A 20,115-nucleotide genomic window follows, 5' to 3' on the forward strand; every position below is an offset into this window, starting at 1 on the left:
GCAAACAAGGGTTTAAATGCCAGCTTGTTTACTTTGGGTATTGAATCAATTCCATTTCTTGGATCAATCGCAAATGTCTTTGGCATAGTGAGCCATTTTTTGGGTCTAAGCATCGAATCCATCACTTTTGCAGTCAGGCACATCTTTCCAGTGGTGGTGTAGGTCACAAGCTACACACGCATCTTCGTAATCCAAAGGAGAAATTTCTTGTAAGAGCTTTTGGTAATCCTCCAAGGTATGAATACTGTCGTTGACTTCCTTCCACGGAATCTGTTGACACGCTACAGATAAAGGCATTGACATTGTGTCAAGTTTTGATATCTACGTTTGCACTGGTGATAGACATGTGTCTTCCAGGAATGTCTTCTATGACACTTGAAATAGCAATAGTTTAAAAATGGATGAGTGTCTTTGAGTTTCCGTTTCACTTGTATCTTGACAGACTGTTTGTAAATTCGTTATATCAGCACCAGAGGCAAACTACGAGTGTTCTTTTCTTGAGGATCCGTGAAGATATTACTTGAGTCTCACCAAAGGTAGGTAGTAACAGTGTGGAGACCATTGAGAATGGTCCAAGTAAGGCGAGTATTTCTGCTCCCACTCATGAAGTGACACAACACAACTGAAACACTTGATTTTATCTCCTTAGCTCAAGTAGATAAATCCAGCTCTGGCTAATTGTTCGGATGTAGGTCCTATCGTATATTTAAGCCATTTTTCCTTGAACATTTAGAATCGACTTTCAAAGTCGCAGTAGCCAGGCAAAGCCACAGGCAACGTGTATTCTTATTCACGGCGGCATGTCGTTGAGGTGGCTGTGATATTCCGAGTTTATGGCACAGGCATGGATGCCATTAGTAGGGTGGTATACGTACAGTATCAAGCTGACAATGAAAGCCAGTAATGGGGCAATGAGGACGGAAATAAACTGCACCACGTGGTACTAGCATAACGTCACTTTCTATGGTAGTAATAGCAGAGACTTTGCCATGACGTACTGCGTCGATGATGTCACAGGCACAGCATGACTCTCAAGTTTGACAATAGATTTTACTCCTTTCTTCGCTTATGATTGTGTGAAATGATTCATCTAATATCGGCGTGTCCGTAAGGTAAAGTGAAGTGGTTTGGACGTCGCAGCTGCTTTTGGCCACAACTTGCTACATTTTTTCTGAAGATGATTTCGTTAACTGGTAACTGCAGTTTTGAATGGTTAGTAGGTTCGTAGGCGATCTTCTAGCAATGCGAAGCTGGACCCAAACACCAAAATGCCATAGAAAATAATTTTGAATTGATAATATGCGCTTGGTTGCTGGAGCATTTATGTTAAGCAATAAACTTAAGCACTTATCAAGTTGCACTGCTGTACGATTTAACGAGTGTGTGATTTGGATGTTTAACGTCGCTTTAAAAATTTGAATTAGATCGCCTCGATGTTTACAGTGTGGCAGTTTATAGAGATGTCTAGCACTGGGGCATCATGGATTAGATATGTGGCATCTTGTCCAACCCAATAACATTATACTGACACAAGGCCAACAAGTCATAACACTAAGATCCTGAGGCTGAGCGCCTTGCGAGGCAGCAGCTGCTGCCATTGTTATAAGTCTTTGGTATGACTCGGCCGTGGTTCGAACTCTCGACAACCAGCATGCAAGGATGACGCTTTAATCACTTAATCCAACAGAACGGTTAGGATAGATGACGTTGTTAGTTCTGCTTGGATGTCATGCATTATTTGGGTTCTATATGTCATGCAAAGCTTTCTCTTAGTAGCAAACAGAGATGGAGAGTTAGTGACTGGTACGTTGAGATGGCACATGAAGGAGGGGTGATCTGATGCAGGTTCGTTGACCACCAACGAAAACTGTAGAATATTATTAGTGCTATGAAGAATCCATTATGTTGATTGGTGGGTGGCTCACTGACTGTTAGAGGTTGAAAATGTGAATAGAATCTAAGAATTTGAATGTGTATGGGTTTCCAGATCAGTCAATGCGAAAGTTAAAATCTTTAAGAATAATAATCAGGTTGCCACGTATCGAATTTCCATACTACAGGAGGTTAGGGAATGCTCCAAAACGAGAGATTCAGCCAGTCAATTCGACTGACCTTTGTTCCATTGTGAGTCAGGTTTGGACCAGTTCAAACGATGTGTGGTCAAAATTGAAAGTTTTAGTGTAGTTAAGACGGTGAATTGTGGAGTTCATTGCGATGATAGAAATTCCAGTTCCGTGGAAGTGTTGTCGGAGCGACTTCATGGAGTAACCGAAGGATATTAGATCCGAACACTTTGTCTCCCAAAGCCTGATATTTTAGTCATTTTTCTAATGGAAATAAATGTCGATATCCTGACCGTTGATAAAGTTAACAGGCGTTAAGTACTGCAATGCACAGTGGTTGTTCCGACCTCAAAATTGACGATTTAAGAGCAATTTTAATTAAGCTTTCCAAATTAATAGTCAAGATTTCAAATTGCTGTGAAGGAAAGTGCGAAAGTAATATATCTGGAATTTTTCTTCCTGTCTATACCGGCCGGATTGGAAATAACATTTCTTTTTTTTCTGTTTCGGGCACGCAAGGATAAGTGGAATAATAATAAAAAGTCATGAAAACTCTTCAAACGACTGAAATAACGACACAAATAGTAAAACTTTCTTGGCGAACTTAGTGCGTGAAAATAGCATTTGATTGCATTTACGGGGAAAAGACCAGCGGCATGAATGGAATTAACATAAAAATAAAATGGTAATCTCTGTGTAGAACAGTCGCCTTTAACTTCAAAAAGGTCACAAACCTAGTTTCTAAAATGGGTCCAAATTTTTTTTAGCCCCATTCTCCAGCTTTGGTCATAAGAAACTGTTAAGTCTCATTCTGAAGTTTAGTAAAACGATAGTAAGGTCCGGGATGGGGGTACAGGCACTGTTTTAAGAAATTTGGCTCGCTCTAGGGTAAGTTGTAGTGTACGTCGGACGTCGGTGTCTGAGGTCATAAGAACAGAACAGATGGATCTATTTAACGACACCCATTTTAATGCTCTAGAAAACATGATTCCAAATTTTTTATTCCGTCATTGTTGTAATGGAACTTTATTCCGTTATGCAAGTTCTTATACAAAAGTCATATTTTTCATGTATTAGAGAAAGCTCTTGTTGTGTTGCTGCCTTGTTAAAGGTGTAAAAAAACTATCTACAAATACCAACAACAAAACTACCGTGACGTGTGAACCTTTGTACATGTTTTCTCAGGTATAACAAACATCTCTTTGATGAAGTAATTTGTATACGAAGGCCTAAAATTATAGATTCAGTTTTGGAAAGAATATTCTAACTTCATATTATGTGTGTTTCTCTACTTCAAAGCGATCAAACTGCATTCAGACACGTTCCTTCTAAACTAGCTCTTAGGTATACTAACTTGATAGGTGATGCATTCATTCACGGCGTCAAGGGCTTCAAGCTGTTAGAAACTTGTATCTGTGGGATTACAGTTTACACGCCGAAGCAGTATTCTTGTCATGTACTTTTCGTTGGGTTTTCGATTGAAATATATTCAATCATACACATTATTTTGTACATTTTCGCATGAACATTTGATGTGTTTATAATTTGTGAAAGGTTTAAAAATTAATTTGCAACTACCAACACCAAACCAAACATGTAGGACTTATTCTCAATTGAACATGCTTTTCAATCATAACAAAATATTGTATATATAAAGTAATGTGTATTACAAAGAGTGAAAACAGAGACCTTTTGGATCGTATGCCATAGCATCTCGTTCATATATAATGACATTTGACATTTTTGGTTCTAATTTTAAAATCGTTTAGTTACTTTAATTTAAATATCCACTCTATGTCATACGAGATTACTGAATCATGCATTCTTTGAAGGTATCACGTGATTGATACTATTCAAAGATTGTCTGCAGGACGAAATTGAACTTATTTATACATAACGATTTAATTTAGACTAGTTAAGAAGTATCCAGCGTGTTCATCAGCTCAGGTATATCAATGAGGAATTCCTTGATTAAATGGTTATTGATTTAAACCTGATTCTATTTAATAATGTTACAAGTCTGGATGAAATTAACCAGCCTGTTTTGCCATATCACCTTTCATTTTCCAGGCGACTACCTTGCCACTTATTCAAATTTTACAATTTAAAATTATGGTTGAAATAAGTACTTAACCCATAATCATAGTAGTTATTTCACCTTAACTGTATAGCAACGTCAATTCTTGCATCACAGTTGAACAAGATGTATTACTTTGCTAAGAATTAAACTAAATTTGTAGAAGCGAATTGTCACAACAAGTACCAGCATAAAGCATAAAGGCAATTCCCATATTACATACATATTTACAAATCAACGGGACCTCGATAATGCAGCGGTCATACATCCACAACATTCTTATTGGCTTCAGACGTTACTCTTCACTTGGACATAGAACCCAATTAATTTTACTACGTATTCTTTACATTTATTTCTCAGTACTGACAATCAACACAGATAATATGTTAATCTAAAATACCTTCAAAAGTGACTTCACAGTGAAAATCCTGTTAAAGGTTCACCGGCATTTTTTTGAAAGGCTGGACTATAAACACACCAGCGTGCAATGGAACACATATTTCACTTCCGGATCATCACCAAGACCTTATTACGCACTGTATACTGTCGCCGAAACACACAGAGACAACCACTCCATAAGCTCATATTCTCAAGAATAAACAATTGTTTTTAAATCCATATCAGAATGCTTAAATCTAACTCTTGTATCACCACCACAAGAAGACAGGAAAAAATGCTTTAAAACTAGATTGGGACTACAGTATTGGGTACTGAACCGGAACTATTAATTGTGACCTCATTCCAGTTAAGACATCTGAAAGTCTGAAAGGGTGCTTACTCTGGGTTACCGGTTTCCCCAACTCGTGTTAGCTGCTATAACTTTTTATTTGAAATGTACCTTAATTAAGTTTAACAAGATTTATGAAATGTGCACAAAATATATAACAGTATGAATTGATATCATGAGTTATTACTCTCAAGGTAGTTATGGATAATTCTATAAAAATATTTACATATAAATTACATATTCTTAAAATGTCCACATGATTTTATTATATCAAATATAGGTAAATTTATATTTTCTTTAAACAAAGATGTTTGCCACTTTTGGGTTTGTAGATGTCAAGACTTAAGAACACTGACCATCTCGCTCTGTGTTAATAGCACTTTGCTCAATTTCAGAATTTCTCATACTGTAGTGTTTCACAGACTGTGTAATAGTGTATCGCTCGTGTTCTGGTGCACATCACAATTACAAAAAGATTCATAAAGAAATAACCGTTGTATATTTACACTTCAGCACAATAGTTCATTAAATATTCAGCAATACATAATTTTAAGTGTTTAAACTTATGCTTACTACATAGAAGTGACTGATAAGAATTAAAATAAAACTATCAGTAAATGAATGGTCACCACAACATGTTTTAATATATGTATTGCAGGAGCATATATTTTATAATTTTATATATATTCATGTTTAATTAGGCAGAAGTATGTATTTTATTATTTTATGTCATTAAGGTTCATTGATGAGTAAAATAAAGTCATCGGTTGCAGTTATTGTGTTATTCTCATTTTACACATATTAAGCAAATTAGGCAACCTTGAACCAGGATTACCTGTTGAGTTTTGTTCACTCTGAGCAATGAAGCTATCCTGATTACTGTTCATGCTGGGTTGTTATATTGTATGACAAGTGGTAAGTAACTTTCTGATTGGTTAGTGTGCTACTTGTCTGCATAAACAACATAGTATGAACAGCATATTAGTGCTGGTCATTCCACTGGAGCTTCTGAAGGGTACTGGTCATGGCATTGCATTAAGAAAAGTGCCTGATGATTCTTTTGCTTCAAGAAAAATGTGACTTGACCTTTGTCCCGTTTGATAAGGGTGTAACAAAACAGGAGAAATGTATCATCCTCCACTTATCACCCTCAATGCACAATAAAACCCAGTAATAACAAATACTGGACTTGTATCGTCTATTCAGTGAGTAGAAGGCAAGTGCTGTAACACATGTAAGGTCAATACATTACTAACTGTTAATGGTAAGGAATGCAAAAACTCGATAATTTGGTTTCGTACTGTACGGCTACGGTAGGGCTTGCGGCTCACCCCTCCCCCGCCCTGAATTTCACTTATATAAAGTGTTTGGGGCCCATCGATGTTTCCAAGGGGTACAGCAACAAATGTTGGTAATTGACTATGGAGGGAATTGGAGTTAAACTGCTTTAAATATGGAATCGAACCATCACATTTTTAACCACAAGTTCATCCGGTGAATCACTGAGACATCGTGACTCCTACTGTCATTAGTAGCTTCTTATGATATGGAGAAAGTCCTGCTAAAATCAAATTTTGAAAACAAGATAATGATCTTTTACCAACATTGATTGCACAATTAATTTATAAACGTGTTATGATAGCAATGATGTCGTGGCAAATTTTGCTCACAATTTAGCCATTTTCTGTTTTATGTTTTATGTTCTTTCCCAACCCGATAGAAAACCGCACAAGTAATGCCAGTGTATTGAAAAGAAGTACCAGCGATTCGTAAAATTGCATCTCTATTTCACTATCAAGTTATGTTGGAAAAAAATATGGAAAGTATTATTTTTAATTATCATAATGATCACCGTCACTCAAATGATCCAATTATCGATCCTCATTTCCTCCTCAACTCAATAGTAATTCAGCTCACAGGTGTGTACTATAATATTTGTACCCGTGCTTGAAAATAAGGATGACATGTATGTGATGTTTTGCAATGTTTCCACAGCATTCGCTCGTATTTGGCTTCAAAGCCTAATACATAATTATTTAAAGTCACATGGCCTTGATAGCACTCCTAATAATTGGTGATTAACTTCAAACAGATTTTGTCAATGTATTTAGTAACCAAATGTTCCGGCTGGCGTACAACAGTGCTCTGATTTAGGTCCGTTATCATTTAGTGTATTTTCTAACGATATAGGCTACTCGCTGAGGATAGATCACTGGCGGATTCATCAAATTATACTTACGAAACCGGACTATATACTGAACGTAGATTAACAAACGATTCAAAAATGGTATGGCAATGCTATCACAGTAGATCACCTTTTTCGTGCACTAAAATTCAAAACAGAAATTTTAATTTTGCTGACAATCACAAACAATCTAGCGTATTTTTTTGATAGCATACTTTAATCCACCTCCAAAAATATTAACGCACTGATAAAACTGATATATAAATTTAGTCGAGAAATATTAAAAGCAAGACATTTGAATTACATGCATTGTTACCTGAAGTGATATTACATGTAAAGGAGGCTCTCTTAAACTAAAAAAATCTACAATTAGAAGCTGGGACGATTGTGATTTATATAATTGTAAGATTTATTACGAAACCTGTTGACCAACTATGGCAAATAAACGAAACATTCCATAAATTATGTTAATTTCGTACAGTTAAATACGGGGTCTATAGCTCTTAGCATGCTGAAATCCTACCACCAGCGGTTTTTGAGGCAAACATGTATAATATTGGTCTTCCTAATTCTAGACTCGAAGTAAGAATAAATTAATTTTGTCTACTTTATTCATGTCACCTTTAATTAAACGCAAAAGCAACTATTCTGTCTTCAGAACTGAAATACAGGTTAAGACCATACAAAGTACCCGCCTCTGTCTTAGTTTTTAATAGGAAATGATCTATTCTGTATACTAGAATTAGAAATAACTGTCATGCTTTACGTTTAGGCCGATAAATCAGCCCCACACCTATATTGATATTGACTTGTATTTTAAAGGCTGATATCACGTAAGTGGTAAGGACATCCGCATCGGATGAGGGAGGTTTCGGGTTCGAACCACAGCCGAGTAACACCATTTACTTATAAAAATGGTACTAGCAGCAACCTCGGTTGGCACTCAACATTAAAAAGTCATTGTTTAGACTGGTCGTCCTGGTGACAGGATACTGTGACTGGGTGGAATATGATGCCACATTTTTTCGGCATGATGCCCCAGTGTTAGATATCAATATCAACTGTCACGCTGCAGACATCACAACGTTATGACTGACATTGTTAACGCCACGTTAAAAATGCAAACACACACGCACACACACACGCGTACACTATCTATATAAATTTTTTATCGATTGTAGATGAATGGCTTATCCCAGGCTGTGCAAACTTGCAGACATATCCCTTTATCGTTAGATAGTAATACAATAAATTTAAGCGAAATATGCAGATTCGATTTTTAGCACTTGAAATATTTGTGAAATTGAAATTAGGACAAAATTTGTCAAGGTAGTTCGTGCACCGTTCTGAAATGATTGGATGAAACGTATAAAGAGAACGAGTATGTCATATATGAAAACACACACACGAAGCTACTGTACGTTGTGGCAACTTCTCTTAGGAAGTCACAAAAAGTTCAGTTTGGGTGGGAATTCCCTCAAGAACATTGCAAACGCTAAGGCGTAGAATTCACGACAGAATAAACCGGTATGGCGAATGGGCTTCACAGAGAAAACCCATGGCATTAACGTGGAAAGTTCAAACTGACAACAACAAAAATTTCAGAAGAAAAAAATAAGCAACATGTTCACTCTATGTAGACCAAATCCAGACTGTGTGTAGCTAAATCCGGACTGTGTATACGTAAATCCACATTATGTGTAGGTAAATCTGAACTGTGTATAGATACATCTGGACTTGGTGTAGATACAATTATCTCCTTTTCAAAGACATTTCAGTAACACAAGAGAGAATTCTGTCACTTTCATCTAAATATGGGACAAATATTCTTATTGAACAAATTCCTTCGTTTACAGTTAAAACTTTCGGCTTGTGTAGTCAGGTTCCACAATAAATACATACACTTAGGAGAAATGTTTGTGACAGAAAGTTTAGAATAAAATCTGCATGGGTTGATTTTCTTTTCATCCATATGGGTGAAAACCGCTGAATGTTGTATCTTTAAATTCAAAATAGTTCGCAACACTCCTGTCATAAACGCGTCATCTACTGGACAGTATGGCAATCGTTCCGCTACGTCCAACATATCAGGTATGACGTTAAAGGGCAGGATATATGCCGTTCCAGATGTCAAATGAGGAAATACTGATTTGGGATATTCTTCAACTTTTATCCTATATTTTCCTTCTCTCCGTACAAGGCCACGAGTATATACCCAGCCGTGGATGGTTATATTGTTGATATTTGGATCCTTCAATAAATACTCAGATAATCTGGCTGCATTTATGAACGTATCGTCATCAGATTTAAGAATGTACTTGACGGAATTGCAATACGTTTTGATCCATTTTAGTCCACTCATCATTTTTCTAGTTAGGTTGTATCTCGACTCGATGAGATCTACCTGTACAATGTCCTTATGCTTATCACTCTCTTCTTGTAAAGCTTTTTGTTGTGTGATTTCATCTCCCATTTGCCCAAGTATAAACATCATTTTGGCAGAAACATTGAAAGATTCCTTGTGTCCCTTGACAACACTTCCCCAAGTTTCCCTTATTGCTTGTCTTTCCTCTGTATTCTTGGGTAACGAAAGTACAAAGATAAGCAAAAATGGTGGAGATGATACATTACATATATTCTTGCCATCTATGAGAAATTGTGTCGGGTAAGGAGTGATAATGGAATCCCATGACTTTCCATAAAGGCTTTGGATAGTTTCTTTCCTAGATTTGGTCATGAGGGTTTCTACTGTTGAACCATTGTGATCCGTTTTTGTAATTTCGATTCTAGGATTGTTCTGTAAGGTATCTGCGGATGGAACGCTGTGAGGTATCCCAAAATCTGTTTTATTCATTTCAGCGACACTTCTCCCTGCAAGACTCTGATAGACGTTTCTAGTAAGAAAAGTTGCATTGGACAGGATAAGCAATATACCCACCATGCACAAAACTAGAAAGAATGGTCTTTGTTTATTCATTCTTCTGGCTCTCCCAATGAATTGCCTGAAATTAATAATAATAATAATAATAATAATAATGTTATAGTCTATTCCCACCATCTCACCCCACTGAACTAATACCATAATAAGCATTAATAGACTTTTTGTATTGCCACCATATCAAAGTATTGATCGATATACTATAAATAGTTTGCATTACGAATGTCACCCATGGTTTTTAATGATCCTAACATACCTGGATAACAGACGATAAAATTACATTAAAAATTGTGTTATTCATTACAACTAATCTTTCACCGACATCAAAGCAGTTATAATTAGGATTAGCATAATTCAAGATAAAAGCAAAGTGCATATGAATATATATATATATATATATATATATATATATATATATATATATATATATATATATATATATATATTTTAAAAAAGAATAGTGTTTTCGCTTTGTTTTAAATAATTACAAAACTTGAAAACCTTTGCAAATGGGTATGTTGCTATCTCTTGACAAGATACATGCAAATTGGAAAACTGATTATTGTAGCCTCTTCAAATCTACTATAAATATTTTGCAACATCCTTGTGTGTAAGTGCAACTTTGCTCGTATTTATTTATATACAATGACACACATCATATTAGTGCTTGACTTTACAATAATCATGAACATCAATATGATATCCTACCAACCCAATCTTGTTTTCGATCTACTCTGATCTACTTAATCATTCTGTATATGCTAGCAAACCGGTCTGGCATTCTATCTACTTAGATCTTTAAGATTATTTAATATATGCCAGCAATCCAGTCTAGCATTACACCTACTCTACTCAATGGAAATCTTTACCCATATGATACCAACCCAATCTAGTGTTGTATCTACACTTCTCAATGGAAATCATTCCTTATATGCTAGCAACCAATGTTAGCATTCCTTCTATTCTACTCAATGGAAATAATTCCCTATATGCTAGCCACCCAGTCTAGCATTCCATCTCCTCTGCTCAATGGAAACCATTACCCGTGTGCTAGCAACCCAGTCTAGCATTCCATCTACAATGTTCAATGGAAATGATTCCCTATATGCTAGCAACCCAGTCTAGAATTCCATCTCTGCTCAGTGGAAATCATTACCCGTGTGCTAGCAACTCACTCTAGCATACCATCTACAATGTTCAATGAAAATCATTCCCTATATGCTAGCAATCCAGTCCAGCATTCCATCTCCTCTGCTCAATGGAAATCATTACACGTGTGCTAGCAACCCAGTCTAGCATTCCATCTACAATGTTCAATGGAAATCATTCCCTATATGCTAGCAAACCAGTCCAGCATAACATCTACTCTGCTCAATGGAAATCAACCCATTCAAGCATACCATTTAATTTGCTCGACTGAATCATTCCCCGACTGCTAGCAGAAGTGCTGAAACGACACCTCATTCTACTATTCGAATATTCATAGCATGTATTCGGTTCGTATCGGAATATTCGTTGTGATGACAATATAGATCATTCCCGTCATCTTAGCTTAAATAAAAAGCCCAGAGCTTGAATTCTGAACATATTCTGTAAAATAAAAAGGGACCCATTGTTGTTCCTGCAAAATTAGTGGCCGTCAATGAAAGTAAAGAACACATTGGTTGACTATTTTGGGGGATATTCGGATGTCTGTCTTCATACATCAGTGAAATAGAAATGCACTTTTCAAGCCTGGTTTGGTAGTCACAAAACGTCACAATTTGGGTATGTACTCGACTCGTATGTTTTATATTTGGATAAAAGTTTATAAGCATCGTATGAATAGAAAATTGTTTTAAAAACTAGACTATTAAATATTAAATATTTGTTGTAAATTTTAATAACCGTGATGCACCAATAATAGATTTATATTGTCTCATTCCCATCTTCCCAATATCGCTAGAAGAGTAAGACTTTTCAGCATCACGTGTATCTTTTAAAATGAATTAATTAATATACAATAAAGAATACATCGTCATCTTACAAAATCTACTCTTGAACTGATTTCCCAGCAGTACTCTCACAATTAGAATAATTACAAACATTATATCATGGATTTGTAGGTTTTACATTTCCCTATAAATTAAACACTGACAGTTACAAAACCTGGACATGACGGAGGAAACTGAAATTTGTATGTTAACTTTACGGCAGCAACTGAGCAAGACTAGCCAAGCCAACGCTGTATAAATTTGTATGCCCAAGCAGTAGAAATTCGTATGCCCAACTGTAGAAATTTGTTTACCCAAAATGTAGAAATTTGTTTACCCAAAATGTAGAAATTTGTTTACCCAAAATGTAGAAATTTGTATGCCTAAGCTGTAGGAACTTGTATGCTCGAATTGCAGAAATTTCTACACCCGAGCTGAATAAATTTGCATGCCCAAACTGTATAAACTTGTATGCTCAAACTGTAGAAATTGGTATGCCCAGCTGTAGAAATTTGTATGCCCAACTGAATAAATATGTATGCCCAAGCTGCAAGATACAGTGAGTAATGCATATGCGGTTTGAAATCGTGCTATAGATATACTTCGTGATACAGGTGACAAAAATATACATAAAAGAAAACGAAGGAAGAAGTGGCACGAAAGGTAGAGGTTCAGAGAGGCGAATGGAACTTAGATGAGCAAGTCAGATTTATACTGGATTGCTATCCAAATAATAGTCTAAAAACGTGGCTAAAATGATGTCTTTGATGCCTTGCACTGCTAAAACAATTAAAGGAAGATTTTAATACTCTTGGATTAATCCTTTAATCTCCAAATAATATTCATAATTTCAAGAAAAACCTTTCAAGTGAAAAATGGTATTTGTATTAGGATTATGTAATTGTATATTCACGGATAAAATTTTTAATATAAAAACGAAGAGAAAATCACACATCATCCACATTGTCATTTTGATTTCAATATAAAGAAAGAAACCGACGGTCATTTAAAATTATCAGAGGCGACGGTCAGATAAAATTATCAGATGACATTTCCTTGCATCGAGCGAATAATGGATAAATTTCACTCAGTGTTTGAAAACCTGAGTTCAGGTGAAGCAACGAGCGGAAATACTGGAGTGTTTCACCATGAAATGAGCTATTTCTTTTATTCACTTGGAAGTAATTTTTCTTTTTATGTTAAGTTTAATCTTCATGGCTAGGTGTAGTGTATAACAGACTAAAACAGCAGATTTTGTATGGCACCTCGCACGATTGTGTTAGCTGTTTGCCTTTGTATTCGGCTGTGTTTTGTATATTCGTACATGAATAGCATCATAAGCGTTCCAGTTTCAAACGAAATAAGCACAACAATTAAATTGTTGTATCCGGACACGGTACTTCTGCGTGACTGGTAGCCTTACCACTAAGCCAAGGAATAACAACATGGCTGATGAAATACTTTCCTTAAATTGTTATCACTGGCTATTGACTGAAGTATTATTTTAAAAACCACAATAACGGTATTCACTTCAGTGAATTATCAAAATTATTTTTCTTCGAATATCCACTAATGCCTGGACTAGTGTAAAATAAATGCGTAGTATTAAACTGGATATGATCAGCAAAAGTAAAATATAAGTTTAAAATCAATCTATTTTTAGAAAAATATCAACACGCAATCTCAGTTTTGATAACAACGTAAAGAATATTTGCATTTATAATTATATGCAGATCATTAGAAAAAGTAAACACGCACTAATACAGACACGTGCCTAAGTGTTTGCTCATTTTAAAGGAAGCAATACTGAAAATTATTTTCGTGTTTTATTCTCTTAGTATGTGATGAGAAAAGTAAAATGTGACTTCAAAACTATCTATTTTATAAAACAACACGCGCACACATACTAATTAAACTTTTGAAAATGGTACATACAGACAAACATTCTGCACAGATGTAAAGATAAAATATAATATACAATCGCTAGTAAATGCATGTCATTTCTGTGTATTTCTTTAGGTAAAAGGTTATTTCTTCAAATTTTAATATGCTTCAAAACTGAGCATATACATTTAACTTTCATCAATTCAATGCATGTTAATACACTCTATTTTGATGTTAATACACTCTATGTTGATGTTAATACACTCTATATTGATGTTAATTCACTCTAACTTGACGTTAATATACTCTATTTTGAGTATATGATTATATTAAGGGTTACTTCTACAAGTCTTATATGTACACATTTGTTTTTCATGAAGTGATGACAAATAAAAATGATTGGTGTATAATTATGAGTAGCAGAACCTTCGAAGATGATAAACTTTATAACTCTTTGTATAAAAATAAAACAAACTTGAGATATATATATATATGACTAAAATGATTGTATTATCAAAAGATGATATTTTAAATACAGACATGTCATAAATGTTTTTTTTCTCTCTACATTAGTTTTACCACCACACTGTTTGATTGTTAAAATTTAAAGATATAAAAAAATAATTAAAATATCTTCTTTTATCAGATATCATGCATACTCTGACCATCATAACTTTGAGGGCACAAGGGAAATAATGCTGTATATATACAAGGCCGAACAAATACTATTTATAACTCCATACGTCTTTTTTGTACCTCAAACAAAAACACTGAAGAATAAACTGACAAACGAATGGATAGCAGTAAATCCAGTCATATGAAAGGCCGAAAATAAATATCAAAAGTCTTGCTCTCTTTAATGTGCTATTTAAAAAATGACTCGAAAGAAAATTACTTTTTTATTACCTACCGTGACACTCGAGGTAGATTGGTAAGGGCTATTTCAAGCAGACGTACCTTATTTCTAATTTTGAAAGTAATTACCTACGCTTACACACATGGCAGATTATGCTATATCATTCACAGTTACATAAATTTGGCGCATGACTAAGCATTTACAATGGTTTCGACAATAGACTATTTCTTTAATATTCCCTAGGTCAGTGATGCATTTCCACTTTAATCATGCTTAATATAAGAAAATAGCAAGAACAGAAATAATTCCCGGTTTCTATATGAGTTCGACATGTAACATAATATCACCGAAATCCCATTTCTCTCTCTCTCTCTCTCTCTCTCTCTCTCTCTCTCTCTCTCTCTCATGCCTTCAGATACAAAGAAATAGGTCGAAATCGGGGGGGGGGAGCATTTGAGTAGAATGAAATCTTGAATTTGAACTTAAAGTAACGATGAGGAATTAGGGTGGTAATAATGGTATGAATACACTTTCCATGGAATTTATTAACAATGTTATGCAATACCAGTGATATAAAGTTGCCAAAGTTTGTCTAGACGACACGCTCTCTTGTAAATTACTCTGCTAGGGTGCACATGATTGCCATTTTCTTTATGATGCTTCATTTTCTAAATCTTTCGTTTGCCGATAATACGGTTGTAAGCAAAGCAGTTTTAAGTTTCAAAAATGTTTAAGGTCCCTCTCCCTCTCTCTCTCTCTCTCTCTCTTATCCTCACTAGGTTGATTGGTCTGTCAGCTTGATAGTTTTGTTGGAGTTTACACTGATACAGATCTCTCTCTCCCTCTCTCCCCCCCCCCCTTTCTCTCTCTCTCTCTCTCTCTCTCTCTCTCTCATCTGTGATGACAGTCTATTCGATCAACAGAAACAACAAGAGAGAAGGACAAAACAAGCAATATCATGGTAGAGCCTGCACCAAAAACCATCTCACTGTTGTTGTTGATTTGTCACTGTTTGGGTGGCAAGCAATACAGTGTTTGAAGCTGAATTTAATCTCTGTAAAGATTATGAATAGTGTTACGTGTTTAGGCTCGAATAAGCAGTAACACAGAAAGAGTGAAAACAACAAGCTTTTTAAAATTTAACAAAAAATTTATGTCCCTGAAAAAATTCTGTAAAAATGAACAAATACGAACTTACGGTTTCAGGAATCAAATCCAAAAATAATACAAGAATAATCCACGAATTAAATTGCAAAAGTCCTAATAATAAAATGTTCTACTGAATTCAAGTTCGAGTCCCAACGAAGAATCCAAGATGGAAGGCGATGACGTAAGCCGTATCCTATACAATGTTGTCATTTACAGTTCCTTGTAAATAATACTCCTGTGTTGGAAATCAGAATAAAATTGGTAAACAAATATTTCCGGAGAATAAAGAATTAATCCTTTTGAAATCTAAATGATCTGAAGATAATTAACTTAAAAATATGGTACAACAAAGAAAACAACTTGATACCGAGTGTAAAAGTCCGAAAACTGAGAAAGTTCTCTCTACACATCTCTATTAAAACTAACAAATGCGTAGATATGGAAAAACTAGAATTGCGAAATAAAAGGAGGGGGACACGTGATCGTGTTTGTGTCACGTACACCAAAAATGACCCTGACGAAAACCAATCATTTTTTCTAAGAAATAAAAAATAAAAAAGTTGTTTACATCTTAAACCCAAAGCCCCATCATGACCTTGACAACAACCAATCACTTAAAAATAAAAATAGAACTTTGTTTACTAATTTGGAATCAAGGTCAGCATCCAGGCCAACGCCTAGTGTTTATGAAAGAATGATTCAGGTCAACCAATTTTCTGGAAAAATATCATCTCCAGTGAATCAATTTACATTACAGTCACGTGTAAGAAAAATAATTACAAAAAATTCAAAGCTGACAAACAAACATTTGAATTAAAACAAATATATATTAAGTCGGATATGCGTAACAATAGCTACTAGAGCTGCAGATCAATATCTTGGAGCTGTTAAATGTATATAAGTGTATCCATTTATGAAGATAAGTATTTTCCCACGATTTCGTGTATAGGTATCCGCGTATGTACTTATAAGATAAATACTCCAGCAAAACAATCTAGGCCGGTTTTCTTATTGTTTCGAAATGTGTATTTGCAATAACAAAAACGTAAATGTTGAACCAGGATATAGGATTGAACATTCTTTTTTAAAAAACGGTTTTCCTAAAGGAAGCTAAATGAAAACCCTTTTGGAAGTTTAAAAATTGATTATTAAAAGACTCAAAATATGTTAAAAAATAAAAGAGGATATCCTTAAAATTAAACATCAGCATGGATACGCAGATCAGTTAGAAACTTTTGATAATATACATTTATCGGATAATATACATTTATCTGATAATATACCATTAGCTGGTCTTAATTAGAGGAACAACAGTTTCAGATCCATCTTATACGAATACAAATCAACTCAACATCAACAGGGAAATCAGCTAACTGCATGTAGAATCATATTAGAAGAGAGAAATGGTGTGATTGAAGTATAAAAACTGAAGGGGAAAAGGGCCTTAAAGATATGAAGAACAAACAGATGATCGGAATGTGTATTAAAGTTAGATTCTGTGGATGAAGAAGGAGAGAACGTGACAAAATGTTTCTGTAATTTAGGAACTAAACATTTACATATGTAAGATGAAGCCAACCTTTGTTAAAAGCAGTGGCATTCTTAACAGAATCTGAACGATTTTTTTGCAATGAAGCCAAATTACGATTTTATATAATAAGCGTTAGGTTAATCATGTCTTTTTTAAATAATTAAGTATCCATACGTTCTTAAACGGTCTTATATCACATACAGAAGCCTCAAATATTCTACAAAAAGTCCCTATTTAGAATTCCCAGGATCTGTTGGATTCAAGGTAGAATTTATGCATTTTTTCGGAAAGATATTAGACAGTTTCAAGAGACTGCAGGTTTTGAACGTGGTGAAATTTTGTTCCGCACAGAATGAAGGAGTTATTTGATGTATGACTAAAGCTGAGAAATCTAAGCAGCACATTTCAAAATGAAGGTCTTTTCACTCCCGAATAAATTTCCATGTATTGAAAGTTGCATTACTATCTCAGGATGCATATGATACTATTGTTATGTATATTTAATTTGCATTTTTTTTAAAAAAAAAATTGCAATTGTTTCATTACATGCTATTGTAATGTAACATTATATGTTGGACTTATGCTGGACTTATCCAAAGCTCGTAATACTATCTCAGTATACAGATGATATTATCTCAGTATGCAGATGATATTATCTGAGTATGCAGATGATACTATCTCAGTATACAGATGATATTATCTCAATATGCAGATTATAATATCTCAGTATGCAGATGCTACTATCTCAGTATGCAGATGATACTATCTGAGTAGGCAGATAATACTGTCTCAGTATGCACATAATACTCTCTCAGTGTGCACATGATACTGTCTCAGTATGCATATCATACTATCTCAGTATACACATGATGCTATCTCAGTATGCACATGATACTATCTCAGTATGCACATGATACCATCTCAGTTTGCACATGATACTATCTCAGTCTGTATATGATGCTATCTCAGTATGCAGATGATACATCACTTGCTATTGATAATTCAGGGAAATATCTGGTCTGTGTTATGCCATTTATATCAATATTCCAAATGTTCTGGTCTAAGTATAAATACTGATAGAAAAAAGTTAGTTATTATCGGAAAAAGAACATATAGAAACAAACAATATTGTAGTGAATATAAACTCAATTGTGGTTGTACCGAGTTATTTTTCAGAAGAGTAGAGTTTTAAAAAGAATTTGGAAAGAAATTTAAGTCTTAATTGTCTCTATAAACTTCACCCGTATCCAAAACGAATCACCTTTTATCGTCGATAAATTACATACACTATTTTGCAAGTTTGTATGGCCTTAGTCCAGGGACAAAATGAAATGAAATATTGCCTTGAAGGATTTTCATGTTGTTGGAATAATTATGATTAAAGTATATTTAATTTTTTAAATGATTTGAAATTAATATGGTTTAGAAGATTGTTGTCTCATAAGTCAAAATGGAAAAAAATTCTAAAATACAGAGAAGTACATTTCATTTGGAAGTGTTTGATAACTCAGAAAGGATCTGAAAGAAAAAGCGTTATGAAGCATATTTCTAACTTATTATATCATTCAAAATGGTCCCAGCTGAAGAGTTTTAGAGCCATACATATCGTTTAATATTTAACTTGCAATAGGTACAAAAGTGTTGTGTTACAAAACATGGTTTCAGAAAGGTATTAGATTTGCGATTGATTTTGCAAATAAAGATTGTTCTCGATACGTTTTGATAATTTTACAAATAGATTTTCTATTTAGATTAATTTCTTACAGTGATTGGAAGCAATGGAATGCCAAGGAAGGAAACGGAATTCTGAGTTTTGGCACTTTAGAATATACCGACTGGCAGCACTGTTTCTGCTAAAAAATGAAAACAAACGTTTAAATCTTAGATTAGTGCAGCTTAAAATATCACACAAAATCTTGGCCAATAATATAGATCTCCAAAGAATTAGAACTATTTCCAAAAACTATGATTGTTTAGCATGCTAAATGCAGGGACAGTATATTGCAGTTTTGGGAACAATGACAGATTGACATACCTATCAAAATGACAGATTTCGACACTGTTTCTAAGATGCTTATGCGGAATAACTACAAAGCTTTCCGTAACCAATTCATTATGCAGGCGGTGTTAAGGCTTGATCTGTGTCAATATGTTTATTAAAAAAGATCCAGTTTCAGTATTCTTAATGAGAAAGGTCGAGACAATAAATGTTAAGACAGCAAAAGGGCGAGATTTCTCCGTCACATGGTTAGAACAACAAATACTGGTGCAAGAAAGATAAGCTTTCTCATTGAAAACTACATGGGCAGTAATTGAAAAAGTAATGACCTACTGACGCAATTACCTGAATCATCTAGTGGGCTGAACTGAGCATATTTTTCCAGAGAGTGTTAATCATTCACCTATGAGAAATTCAAACCAACTTACCTTAGAATAAAAACAATGAAAACCATTATTAACTGACGAAGAGGTTCTTACAGAGGTATGTCCATCAACAACAAACCAAAGTAGTTTGATTTGAAAAAATGATATACACAACTTGTTTATGTAATGCTGTATAGTCTGCGCCACGAAACTTCTATCAAAGGGTGTTCATTGAAGCGCACGGATGTACCATGGGTCGATGAACATTTTTTGTCAAAACTTTTGTACTTGTTATCGAAGTAGTGGGGATCATTCGGGGACTAACATTTGCCAATAGATTAACATGACGTGGACTGTATGGGGTCATC

The 20,115-nt window shown here is 34.7% G+C and overlaps 1 protein-coding gene across 1 annotated transcript; it reads right to left on the reverse strand.

Annotated features, from left to right (window-relative positions):
- Window positions 1-8,271: 8,271 nt before the first annotated feature.
- LOC149791583 (beta-1,3-galactosyltransferase 5-like) lies at window positions 8,272-9,906 on the reverse strand. The gene has a single exon (XM_089969452.1). The coding sequence runs from the start codon at window positions 9,904-9,906 to the stop codon at window positions 8,857-8,859; it is 1,050 nt and encodes a 349-aa protein (XP_089825578.1). The 3' UTR covers window positions 8,272-8,856.
- Between the last annotated feature and the right edge of the window lie 10,209 nt (window positions 9,907-20,115).

Source organism: Sinohyriopsis cumingii, chromosome 9 (genome assembly GCF_028554795.1).
Source record: "Sinohyriopsis cumingii isolate HCF-2022 chromosome 9, ASM2855479v2, whole genome shotgun sequence".
Taxonomy (NCBI): domain Eukaryota; kingdom Metazoa; phylum Mollusca; class Bivalvia; order Unionida; family Unionidae; genus Sinohyriopsis; species Sinohyriopsis cumingii.